This window comes from Pongo pygmaeus, chromosome 11 (genome assembly GCF_028885625.2).
Source record: "Pongo pygmaeus isolate AG05252 chromosome 11, NHGRI_mPonPyg2-v2.0_pri, whole genome shotgun sequence".
In the NCBI taxonomy this organism is placed as follows: Eukaryota; Metazoa; Chordata; class Mammalia; order Primates; family Hominidae; genus Pongo; species Pongo pygmaeus.
Window position 1 is genome coordinate 58,822,916 of NC_072384.2, and position 13,863 is coordinate 58,836,778.

At 35.7% G+C, this 13,863-nt stretch overlaps 1 protein-coding gene across 50 annotated transcripts in view; it reads right to left on the reverse strand.

Annotated features, from left to right (window-relative positions):
• BAZ2B (bromodomain adjacent to zinc finger domain 2B) overlaps positions 1-13,863 on the reverse strand; it is a 396,738-nt gene that overhangs the window by 10,492 nt on the left and 372,383 nt on the right. For 46 of the 50 annotated variants that reach the window (XM_054477916.2, XM_063647532.1, XM_063647507.1 and 43 more), the window contains 3 exons: positions 7,917-8,227; positions 7,397-7,532; positions 2,985-3,131 (listed from right to left, as the gene is read on the reverse strand). In XM_054477916.2, coding sequence (XP_054333891.1) covers positions 2,985-3,131; positions 7,397-7,532; positions 7,917-8,227 — 594 coding nt within the window. The remainder of the gene's footprint in view (positions 1-2,984; positions 3,132-7,396; positions 7,533-7,916; positions 8,228-13,863) is intronic. The other 4 variants (XM_063647535.1, XM_063647533.1, XM_063647524.1 and 1 more) reach the window with 1 other exon arrangement.

Genomic DNA, 13,863 nt, shown 5'->3' on the forward strand with positions numbered 1-13,863 from the left:
TAAAAACAGTTAATCAGGATAATGTATGCAGAAAAAGCTACTTGAGAGCAAGGTGTATGTATAGTATAAATATTTTTAAATAACTATGAATTAAATTCCTTATATATCAAAATCAATGTTTAGAGTTTTATTGTTGTAAGAAATATCTAGTTCACTACATTTAAAAAACAAAAAAAGCAGAAGCTTAGAAAGCTGTATTCACATAGAAGGGCTTGAATGAGATTACAGATCTCATGTCTCCAAGTCTACTGCTTGAACACGAATCTGTTAGTAATTCATAGAGTATTAGAGAAACTTTCTATAACTTAACAGTTATGAAGTTAAAAATAATTTTATGTACAATCAGTGATACTCCCAAGACCAAAAACACTAATCTTTTAGTAATTCATAGAGTATTAGAGAAACTTTCTATAACTTAAGTTATGAAGTTATAAGATAATTTTATGTACAATCAGTGAAGACTGCTGTTAAGTTATATTTAACTGTATGACAAAAATGATCAATGAGAATAATCAAAATAATCAAAATAATCAAAAAATGACTATTAGTGAATATGATGCTATGTAAGACGACTTGCTATCTTGTGAAATATAGTCTAAAATATAAAGTATTAAAATAAACATTTCACAGAACTATAAAGTTATAAAAACTTTCACATTTATGACCTTATTTGATCTTCAGAAATCCCCACAAAGCAGATACTATCCCATTTTACAAATGATAACCTTGAGGCAAAAAAAGCACTCCAATGTTTACAGATCAGGGAGGTGCAGAGAAATCAATGAAGATTTGAGAAGAAGCAAAGACTGGAAAGAAAACCAGGAGAGTATGGTATCCTAGAAGTCAAGTGAAAATCAATGTTTCAAGGAGGAGAGAGTGTTCAGCTCTATCAAACGTAATAGGTCAGATGACATAGGCACTGATCACTGGAGTGAGAAATGTGAATGCTGTTTGTGGCCACGGTGAGAGCACTTTTGGAGAATCTGTGGAGGTGAAAATCTATAGTGAGTTCAAGAGTGAATCAGGGCCAAGTGTGGTGTCTCACACCTGTAATCCCAGACTTCAGAGGCTGTAGCGCGAGGATCAGCTGAGCCCAGGAGTTTGAGACCAGCCTGGACACATAGCGAGAACCCATCTCTACAAAATTAAAAAAAAAACAAAACAGCCAGGCATAGTGGCACAGGCCTGTAGTCCCTGCTGCTTGGGAGGCTGAGGTGAGAGGATCACTTGAACCTGGGGGACTCAAGACTGCAATAAACCGAGATAGTGTCACTGCATTCCAGCCAAGGCAACAGATCAAGATTCTGTCTTAAAAAACAAAGAGTGAATCAGAGGAGAGATATTAGATAGAACCAGAACAAAAAATTTTCCAAGTGTTTTTCTGTAAATGGAAGGAAAAAATGGAGGAACTGGATCAAGGAAGAAGTGAGGACAGAAGAGGATTTTTGTTTAGTTTTCTTAAGATGGGAGAGATAGCAGCACATCAGTAGGCTACAGAGAGGAACCCAGTGGAGAAGGAGAAATTGGTGATGCAGGAGAAGGGAGAACTGCTGGAATAATATTCCCAAGGAGGTAAGAATGGATGGGATCTGAGACACAAGTGGGAAAATTTGCTTAGTTAGGAGTTCATGGCAACAGCAGAGAAGGTAAGGTATGTGAGCCCAGATGCAGAAGGACAGCAGATGTGGCAAGACGTGATATTTTCTTCCGATGGCTTCCATTTTCTCAGTTGAATGGCAATAAGTTGAGAATGAAGATGGAGAAGGCAGAGCTAGAGATAAATTATTGACATCATTAAAGGCCTCTAACACCTTATTTATTTATTTATTAATTTAGAGATGGAGTCTCACTCTGTCACTCAGGCTGGAGTGCAGTGGCATGATCTGGGTTCACTGCAACCTCCACCTCTGAGGTTCAAGCGGTTCTCCTGCCTGAGCCCCCCAAATAGTTGGGACTACAGGCATGTGCCACCACTAATTTTTGCCTGGCTAAAATTTTGTATTTTTAGTAGAGATGGGGTTTTGCCATGTTGGCCAGGCGGGTCTTGATCTCCTGGCCTCAAGTGATCTGCTCGCCTCGGCCTCCCAAAGTGCTTGAATTACAGGCATGAGCCAACATACCCAGGCCTTAATGCCTTGGATTTGAAGGCTGAGTATTACACAGCTATATTCAGATACAAAGGTATAGGTGCTAGAGAAATCAGAGAGTTGTATTAACCAGAATAACGGTTTTACCAAGGGCAGGGGCAGGCAAAGGACCTAATGGTGGAAGCAATGATTGGGATAATGACACATAAGACAGAATAGGAGGAAAGAGAGGACATGAAGTGAGAGAGCAACAGTGAAAAGTCTTAAGACAAACTGAAAGTCCTGGTAAGATCCAAGGATTGTTGGAGTTGAAGTGCTACAGGGAGTGAACTGGAAGGGAAGAAAGGAGGTGGACAGATGGATGTTTGAAGTGAGTTTATGGAGAGGCGGTAGTTAAAAATTAGGTTAAGAGATTGTTAACAGTTAGCTTACCGTTAATAATTAGGTTAAGAGATTAAACATGGGAGAAAGTAACTGAGGTAGGGAATACCTAGAGTCTGCCTTCAAAAATAAACACCATAAAATTCTGCATTTTGATCTAGTAATTAAAAAGTTGTTTGGAGCCCGGTGCAGTGGCTTGCATTTGTAATTCCAGTGACTTGGCAGGCTGAGGTAGGAAGATTGCTTGAGGCCAGGGATGAGACCACTGTAGGCAACATGGCAAGACCCTATCTCTCTCCCAAAAAAAAAAAAAAAAATTAGCTAGGTGCAGTGCACACCTGTAGTCTCAGCTACTCAGGAGATTGAGGCCAGAGGATTGCTTGAGCCCAGGAGTTTTAGGCTGTAGTGGGCTATGATCATACCATTGCACTCCAGCCTGGGCAACTGAGACCCTGTATTAAAAAAAAAATAAAAAGATAAAATAAAATAAAAAGTTTAGTTTTAGATCGGTCTTACCTTAGCAATGCAAGCTGGACAAAACCAGTCTCCATCTGGGATTGTTGTAATCTTGGGTCTATGGCAGTAGGTATGACAGCCTTTGTCACAGCCATCACAAAGAAGAAGCAGTTCTTCATTATCTCCCTTTCGACAGATTTGGCAGTACTATAATACATGAAAAATCATTTAAAATTAACCCTCTGCCATGAATAATAGTTATTGGGATGTTAAACACACCATAATTCCTAATTTATATTAGTAATGAACATTCCGCTTGCTAACAAATATACAGTAGCCATACACATCTATGTATCTTTCGTTACACAGATATGGACCACATGACGGGTGAGCAGTTCTATTGGGGTAAATGCACATTTCAAGTACACTGCAAAGAACAAAGCTAGAGGCAGAATGCCTTGCACACACTTCAGAAGCATGTACACATTAACATATGAAATAATTAACATGACATTAGAGCACATAAAGCAATGAATAGCTTTAATACATGGTGTTTTATTTGTTTAATGTGCTTCATCTTTTGCTTATCTTAGCATCCTCATGATATCCTGAGAAAGAAATAAGAGTTAGAGCATTTTTAAGAATCAAAATTAGAAAATTTGTATTAGTATCATAATTATGTATAATAAAAAGATAACCCTAGATTTTTGACTAATTCATCTATATATTGTGATAGATTGGAAAATGTGTTCAAATCAGGAAACTTTGAAAATCAACCCAAATCAAACATGTGTCACAAGTGCAGAAAATGGATCCTACAAAATAGTTTCTAAGGAAAAAAAGATACAATACATGTAAGAAGTTAAGAGGTCATTATTTATTTTTTTAGAATTAAAAATAAAACTAGTTTTCTACTGAAAATTTTCTAATATAATTAAAGACTTTAAATCTGCAAAAAGAAGACTTTTTCCATGTACACATATTCTGTACAGTAAGTTTTACAAAGGAAAGAAGAAAAGTTAGACAAGTAAAAACTTCCAAGATGGCTTTAAAAGACGGTAAGCACTAACACTGTTTTTTGACATCTAGTTCATACTCCAGTCACAAAAGAAAATGTCTTGCAGTCCATATTTTTAAAAATGAAAACATTTAACCAGAAATCATTTAAACTACTTTAAAGTTAGGTATTTATACGCTCTTAAAAACAAAATAGCTTAACTGTTCAAACTTACTTTAATTTTCAATGCAACATTATATCTTAGTCTGGGAAAGTCTAAAATGGTCTTCTTATAACTTAGTATGTATACCAATGATAGTTGTAGAATCTTATCAAAACAGCAGATACACTATTCAAGTTAACAAATGTTTATCAAACGTATATACTATATATTTCATATTAACATTGGCATGGTTACCAAGGGCAAAAGCCGCAGTTTAGCATTCTAACAATCAGTATCTATTTTTTGACCTTTCCTAACATCACCATCACTGAATACCTTAAGATGGTGTTGTTTCTCCATATTTGAGTTACATCGTTAAAACTTCTATTGTAAAAGTATTCACTGAGAAATAACAATTGCAAGGTTATATGTATATCCCTGTAACAACACAATTTAAAAATCAGATTCATGAACATAAGTAAATACTCATTGTTTTCTCTACTAGGCAACTATAAATACTACAAGATCTGTCTTACATCTCACACTTAGGATTTAAAAATAAAATTATTTCCTGATACTTTTAAAGAAAGGGTGACAGATATCAAACTCATAACAATTTTGAAAAATTATAGTAATAGCTCACAATATGTTACAGTAAATATATTATTATTTGGTTTTAATTCCTCTGCTACTACAGTAAAAAATAGTGGATGCTGCCTACTGTTTAACAACAATATATATAAAGCATACCATGGGTAGAGAATTATCTGGAGGCAAATTATGACAACTCCCTCTTTTTCTTGGTAAGCTTGGTCTTTGTCCAAAAGGGTATTTCTAAAGATATTGAGCACTTTAATATTTTGTTAGGACTTACTATGAGGATTACTATAGGCACTGTTATGTCTCTAAAGGTTATAAAGTGCTTCTTAATCTTTGAATATAAAACACTGCCTTCTTTTCAAGGTAGTTTCACAGCAAAAAATGTATTATTAAGCATTTTAAAAAGGAAATGAAGATTGTGAGAGATGGAGTTATATGATTAATAAGGGTAGATGAAGAACAAGAGAAAGGTTAATGAATTTGCAAAAATGGAAATAAAGCTATAGATTGCAGAATTTAAATATATCAATATAAAGGCAGGTTTTGATACAAGTTTTAGGTTTATGTGTATAAGTTTATAATAAAACTGAACACATCATGATGATTGCTTTGGTGTAGATGAGAAAAATATAAATACAAATTTCATTTTGATCTAGGACTTAATCTTTTTTTTTCGATTTTATTTACAGACAAGGTCTCATTATGTTGCCCAGGCTATAGTGCAGTGGCTATTCTCACGTGTGATCGTAGCACACTACAGCCTCGAACTCTTGGGCTCAAATGATCCTGCCTTGGCCTCTGGAGTAGCTGGGACTATCAGCATGCACCACCATACCTGGCAAGATATCAGTCTCAGTTTCTCTCTCTCTTTTTTAAAAAATCATTATTGCCTAGATCTCAGCAAATATATTTGTCTAAAGTGACATTCAAGCTGGTTTTAATAATAATTTTTAGAAGGAAAAAATATTTGTACCTGGTAAAAACACTATTAAATGAATCGAACAGTGCCTTAAAATTTATAGTAAATTCTGGGCCAGGTGCGGTGCCTCATGCTTGTAATCCCAGCACTTTGGGACGCCAAGGCAGGCAGATCATTTGAGTTCAGGAGTTCAAGACCAGCCTGGCCAACATGGTGAAACACCGTCTTTACTGAAAATACAAAATTTAGCTGGGCATGGTGGTGCACGCCTGTAATCCCAGCTACTCGGGAGGCTGAGGGCAGGAGAATCGCTTGAACCCAGGAGATTGAGGTTGTAGTGAGCTGAGATTGTGCTACTGCACTCCAGCCTGGGCAACAGACACTCTGTCTCAAAAAAAAAGAAAAAAAAAAATTATAGTAAATTCCAGTCTGAATTGAGAAAGACCCTGTATTCCAGCACATTATGAAACTGCAGATTCATAGATATTTTAGGAAGCAGTGAAAAACCATAGAAGAAACGTAATTTATTTGTGTGGAATTAACAAGGCCTTGAGTAGTCTAAGCATAAAGGTAAAAACGAAAGAAAGAATGCTAAGTTATTTAAGAATCAATTCTTTTCTTCAGGGAAACAACCATTTTAAGTAAAGGAATTTCACCTTTAACCATTCATGAAAAGAATCTCAAATGTTTATTAATTTTAAAGCTAGTCTGTAATTCAAAGTAAATGGTAGCCAGGCCCGGTGGCTCACACCTGTAATCCTAGCACTCTGGGAGGCTGAGGCGGGCGGATCACCTGAGGTCAAGAGTTTGAGACTAGCTTTCCCAAAGTAGTGAAACCCCATCTCTTCCAAAAATACAAAAATTAGCCGGGCGTGGTGGTGGGTGCCTGTAATCCCAGTTACTCAGGAGGCTGATGCAGGAGAATCGCCTGATCCCAGGAGGCGGAGGTTGCAGTGAGCCAAGATTGTGCCACTGCACTCCAGCCTGGGTGAGCGAGACTCTGTCTCAAAAAACAAACAAACAAAAAAGCAAATGTTAAAGTAATTCATAAAAGACTACATATAATAGATAATTCTATATATGATAATATAAAAGAGGCAAGAGGGACACTTGTACATGATTTAAAGTAAATATTTCTCTGGAAAACATGAATTATAGCTCTGTATTTTGAACACACACCATTTTGGTGCCTGATACAAAATAGAGATTTCTGTGATAAACTAAATGATAAACTAATTGGGGTTGTAGAAAGAAGGTGAAAAACCAATTTTAATTAGTAGAAGAAAGACTAAAGGATCTACTGTTCATGTCAACCACATCTGATGCCAAATACATGATATAAGCACATAAACTAAGAGTTCTCTGCTTATCTTGTATTTACTTATCTAAGTGCTTCTTAGAATTAAAAAATGAAAACTGATAGAAAAAGACATTTTAGCAATGCAGTAATATAGCAAGTAATGTTAGCAATGGAACTGTTTACTATAGTGAAACAGCCTTCAAGATTTAGATTAATAACTATTGTGCTGACGGAATGTGGGAGACAACTTCAGTTAGAGTTATAAACAATATTCAAAGGAGGCAGAAGCAAGATTTTAAAAAATAAAAGATAACACATTTGAAAGGTTCCTTCAGTAAGGAGGAAAGTATCAAAAATCTTTTAGAATTAGAAAAACTCTCAAATATAGCATATGTTATTATGACAATAGGTAATGTATAAAGAAAGATCTGGAGGTTGGAAGAAACAGGACAAAGTAAATTAGTTATAATATTTCTTAAATAAAAACACTTACAACTTTCATAATTGATTTTTCCCATGCTATTGATTTCTGTAATTGCTGAATGCACAGAGCTACCTGTGCAGCACTGCGAGCTTCTGATAATGCCCTTCTCCATACCCTGAGCCCTGGAGCAATATCCTCTTCAATTCTGCATTGAAATATAGAAAAATTAAGTAGGTCATGTCCACACTTACAATTACTGAATGTGAAACAATCATCACACTGAAAGCCAAGCAATGACAAAAACATGTAACAGCCAATAAGTATAAGGTTTAAGCAACTAAATTTGATGTAGTGCACAGACTGTGGCTACGTGCCTCAAAGCTTAGTCACAACCAGGTAAATGTAAGATCACTTTGCAGGATTATCAACGCACATAACAAAAAAAAAGTTTTTACAAAGCACCATGCAAATAGCATGATCCGTATGGATCACAGACATACAAGAAGATACATAGATAACAGGCAATAGAAAATAGGCTCCAATTAGCAAAGAAGCACAATAATTTTTCAAGTTAATCTCAATAACCTACCCGTCACCATCACCACTAACGGATGGTGCAGGAGCAGGGACAGTAACTGTGCCCACATTATCCAGTTTGATCTGAATGGTGGTACTTAAGGGGCTCTTCAGATACCTTCTTTCAATGTTCCGCTCCAAATCAGCCAGCCTGGTTACAGCTATATCTAGGGGGTTGTCATTCTTCCGTTCTAGTGCATGTGCACTGCTTTCGTCTTCGCCAGTAAATTCTCCATCATGCTCCTTGCACAATTTAGTAAATGACTTATGTTCAAAATATACCAAGTCCTCCCTTTCTGATGCAGGCTCTGGACACATCCAACCCTATATATCAAGAGAATAGTGTTATTATGGTTTCCTCTTAAAATGCTAGGTGGGTGAATTACCTTTACTTAAAATACAGCATTGGATACTGGCACATCTCAAGGATCGTTACTAAAAGATTTTACCTTGTGTTTCCTAAAACTAGGTGGAAATAAGAAGAAAAAAATTAAAAGAAATAGTTGTAAGAAAAGTTTGAAAAATAAAATTTATAAACTTTTGATATTATAAAAGGTATAAGAACAATCAGCAAAACATTTTGAAGGATTTTAGACTAAAATGCTTATCAGTTTCATGGGATCACTTAAATGGAAATCTCTGGGTAGCCTCTGAGCCTTTGCTCTTCCTTTCTGTTTTCATTCCTTCCATTATTCTTCTGTACAGGTCCTTCTGTGCTCACCATTCTTCCTTTGACTGCAGGGGCTTCAAATATGCTATTACCTTTATCTGTATGGCTTTTCTCTGCTCCTCTTCACCTAGTTAACTCCATTTATTTTGTAGCTCTCATGTTAAGATTCACTTTAACATGAAAGGATCCTGATAGGAATCCTTTCCTGACCTCTTTCAGGAGCTAAGTACCTCTCTGACAGGTTCTCATAGGACCATGCTCCTTAGCCTTGTCATAAATGCAATTTTATAGTAGTGTGATCATTCGATGAATATTTTTCTACTTCTAAATTCCATGAGAGCAGGGACTATGTCTGCTTTTACTCATTTATCTCCAGTACAGTGCAGGCAAATAATGGGCACTCAATACATGTATGTTGACTGAACAATCAATGATCCTGTAGCTCAAAATCCTTCAAAGATTTCCTATTCTTTAGGAAATGTTCACCATGGCATTCAAGTACCTCAATCTATCCCTTTTCATGTTCCCATTCACACATCTTATGTTGCAGTCAAATTCTATAATTTACTCTTCCACAAACATGGGATAAGCTTCCCAATCCCAATCCTCGTGCTCTGCTCATGCTGTTCCCACTTCCTGGTATGATATTCCCTGGTCTCTAATTGTCCAAACCATATTCATTTTCTTAAGTTCCATTTCATCTTCTAAATGAAATCTTCCATATCTCTGCCAGAAGTCAGTATTCTTTTTCTAAATTCATACATTACTCTGTTCTCAACAATCAGCTACTAGATTCTGCATATATGTATATGTCTGATCTCCCTATTATATGACAAGCTTTCTGATGGTAGGAACAACACTTTATCCAATTTTTTGATGTCCACTGCCTGAGATGCAATAGGTATTTAATAAATGCATATTAAATGAAAAACGGAATAAACTTAAACATCTCTTCAGATATAATTATTTTATCTTATATACTAGGATCAATTCTTCCCCTTTAACTCAGTAGAATATTTATATTTAGAAAGGAAGGATGGACTCTAAAATGGTGGCACAGATGCAAGCTGGCTTCAGTTCCTGCCCCCAATGCCCCCCGTCCCTGCCGCCAACCACTCAGAAAACCCAAAATAAATATATGGCACTGAGACGATCACCAGCAACATCCCAAAATTCAAACATGAGGATGAGACAGTTCCTGGGGCAAGAGAGAAGTGAAAAACCTCTGAGCAGATGGTAAGAGAATTAGATTTCCATATCCACGATGCTTCTCTACCCTCATTCTGCCGGGAACCAAGCACACAGAAAATTTCCCCCTAACTCACAGTTTCTACACTGAAAAAAGTGAGATCAAGATAGACAACCAACTTATCCACTAAGAAAAACAGTGTGAAAGTTCCTCAAAAATCTAAAAATAGAACTACCATACGGTCTAGCAATTCCATTAGTGGGTATACATAGAAAAGAAAGAAAATCAATATATGGAAGAGATATTTGTACTCCCATATTTACTGCAGCAATATTCACAATAGCTAAAATATGGAATCAACCTAAATGCCCATCAACAGGTGAATGGATAAGAAAATGCAGTATATTTATAGGATGGAATATTATTCAGTCATAAAGAAGAATGAAATCCTGTTATTTGCAGCAAAATGGATGGACTGGAGGACATTATCCTGGGTGAAATAAGCCAGATACAGAAAGACAAATTATTATATGTTCTCACTCATATGTGAGAACTAAAAAAGCTACTCTACTCTAGAATGTAGAGAGTAGATTGGTGGTTACCAGAGGCTGAGAAGGGTAGGGAGAGAGTGAGAGTAAGAGAAATTGACTAATGGGTACAAATATATGGTTTGACAGAAGAAATAGGAGAATACATAAAGACAATTAGACAAAATCTGGAAAACAATTCATGATATGAATGATAAAATCAACAGAGACAGATTTAAAGAACCAAACCAAAGTTCTAGAGCTAAATAATTCAATGAATAAAGTAAAAAATACAAGACTAGATCAAAAAGACAGACTAGACCAAGGAGAAGAAAGAATTTCTGAACCCAAAGACAGGTCTTTTGAAGTAACACAGGCAGACCAAGGGGTGGGGGGAAAGAAAGAAAGGAAAACAAAGAAAAAGGAAAAAAGAATGAAAAAGCCTATAGGATTTATGGGACACCATTAAGCAAACAAATATTCCTGTGGGTGTTATAGAAGTTGAAGAGAAGGGAAAAGGTAAGGAAAAAAAATTTAATGAAATAATAGGAGAAAACTTTCCATGTCCTGGAAGAAAGAGGAAAATTCAGGTACAGGAAGTTTGAAGAATCCTAAGAAATTCAACCCAAACAGGTCCTCTTTGAGGCATATTATAGTCACCCTGTAAGAAGTCAAAAGACAAAGAATTCTGAAAGCATTAAAAGTGTCAAGTCACATATAAGGAAATCTCCATTAGACTAACAGTGGATTTCTCAGCAGAAAACTTATAGGCCAGGAGAGAATGTGATGATATATTCAAAGTAGTGAGAGAAAAAAAAAACCCTGCCAGCGAAGAATATTATACCCAGCAAAGCTAGCCTTCAGAAATGAAGGAGAAAAAAAATCTTTTGAAGACTGAGGGAAACTGAAGGAATTCATCACCACTAGGCTAAACATGCAAGAAATACTCAAGGAGTCCTATATCTGAAAGTAAAAAGATGATAACCACCATCATGAAAATATGAAACTATAAAACTCACTGGGAAAGCTAATACACAAAGGAGAAAGAGAAAGGAAATTATTACACACATAATTTTAAAAAGCCTGATGATAAACTGTATCCCTATGGAAAAACACCCAGCCACAAAAATAAATAATAATCAAGGAAGTAAGGAACAAAGGATTATACAAAACAACAGAAAAGCAATCAATAAAATGACAGGAGTAAGCACTCACCTGTAAATAGTAATCTTGAATGTAAATGAATTAAATTTCCCATTTAAAAGACATAGACTGGCTGGATTAAAAAAACAAGGCCCAACTATATGCTGCCTATAAGAAACTCCCCTCACCTGTAAAGACATATGTAGACTGAAAGCGAATGGATGGATAGAAATAGCCCATGCAAATGAAAACCAAAAGTGAAGAGGAATAGTTATACTTATGTCAGATAAAAAAAAAACACAAAACTTCAAGTTAAAAGCTGTAAAAAGAGACAAAGAAGGACAATTATATAATAAAGGGATCAATTCAACAAGAGAATATAATAATTGTAAATATATATGCACTCAATACCAGAGCACTCAATACATAAAGCAAATATTATTAGATCCAAATGTAGAGGTAGATCCTAATATGATAATGGCTGGGGATTTCAACATCCCACTGTCAGCATTGGACACATTTTCTAGGCATAAAATCAACAAAGTAACATCAAATTTAATCTGCACCATAGACCAAATGGACACGTACAGAACATTTCATCCACCAGCTGAATACACATTATTTTCATCAGCACATGGAACATATGCCAGGACTGACCATATGTTAGGACTGAAATCTCAAAAAATTTTAAAAATTTGAAATCATATCAAGTATCTTCTCTGACTACATGGAAGTAAACTATAAATCAGTAACAAGAGGAACATTTAAAACCATACAAATACATGAAATGTAAACAACAGGGTCCTGAACAACCACTGGGTAAAAGAAGAAATTAAGAATGAAATTTAAAAATTCCTTGAAATAAATGAAAATAGAAACACAACATTCCAAAATGTATGGGACACAGCAAAGGCAGTATTAAGAAGCAAGATTATAGCAATAAATGCCTACATCAATAAAGTAGAAATATTTCAAGTAAACAATCTAGCAATGCCCTTCAAGTAACTGGAAATGCAAGAACAAATCAAACCCCAAATTAGTAGAAGGAAAGAAACAATAAAGATCAGAGCAGAAATAAACCAAATCGAGACAAAAATACAAAAAATCAACAAAACAAAAAGTTACTTTTCCTAACAATAAAATACCTAGGAATGCAGCCAATCAGGGAGGTGAAAGATCTCTACATGAAAATTACATCACACTGCTCAAAGAAATCAGAGATGACACAGATGGAAAAAATCCCATGCTCATAGATAGGAAGACTAAATATCATTAAAATGGCCATACTGCCCAAAGCAATTTACAGATTCAATGCTATTGCTATAAAACTACCAATGAAATTCTTCTTTGAACTAGAAAAAACTATTTAAAAGTTCATACAGTACCAAAAGCAAGCCCAAATAGCCAAGGCAACTTCACTTCTTGGGCTCAAGCCATTCTCCCACCTCAGCCTCCCAAGTAGCTGGGACTATAGGCATGTGCCACTACGCCCAGCTAATTTTTGTATTTTTTGTAGAGATGGGGTTTTGCCATGTTCCCCAGGCTGGTCTCAAACTCCTAAGCTCAAGTGATCCTCTCACCTCGGCCTCCCAAAGTTCTGGGATTACAGGCATGAGCCACTGTGTCCGGCCTCAGCAGCATTTTGATACATGAACAATGAATTCACTAAAAAAGAAATCAAGAAGGCAATCCCATTTACAATAGCTACCAAACAAACAAGCAAAAACAAAAACAAAAACCCAACTCTAGGAGTAAATTTAACCAAAGAAGTGAAAGACCTCTACAAGGAAAACTATAAAACACTGATGAAAAAAAAAAACTGAAGAGGATGAGAGGATACAACCATGCTTATGGATCGGAAGAATCAATATTGTTAAAATGACAATACTACCCAATGCAATCTACAGATTCAACACAATCCCTATCAAAACACTAATGACATTCTTCACAGAAATAAAGAAAAAATATTAAACTTTGCGTGGAATTACAAAAGACTGAATAGCTAAAGCAATCCTGAGCAACAAGAACAAAGCTGGAGGTATCAGACTACCAAGACTTCAAAATAAACTACAAAGCTGTAGTAATCAGAACAGCATGGTACAGGCATAAAAACTGACACATAAACCAATGGGATAGAATAGAACACCCAGAAATTAATCCACACCTCTACAATCAACTGCTTTTTAACAAAGGTGCCAAGAATGCTCATTGTGAAAAGAATAGTCTCTTCAATAAATGGTGCCAGGAAAACTGGATATCCATATGCAGAGGAATGAAACTAGACCCCCCACCTCTTATCCTATACAAAAATAACTCAAAATAGATCAAAGACTTAATGTAAGACCCCAAATGATAAAACTACTAGAAGAAACAGGACATTGGTCTGGGAAAATATTTTATATATAAAACTTCAAAAGCACAGGTAACAGAA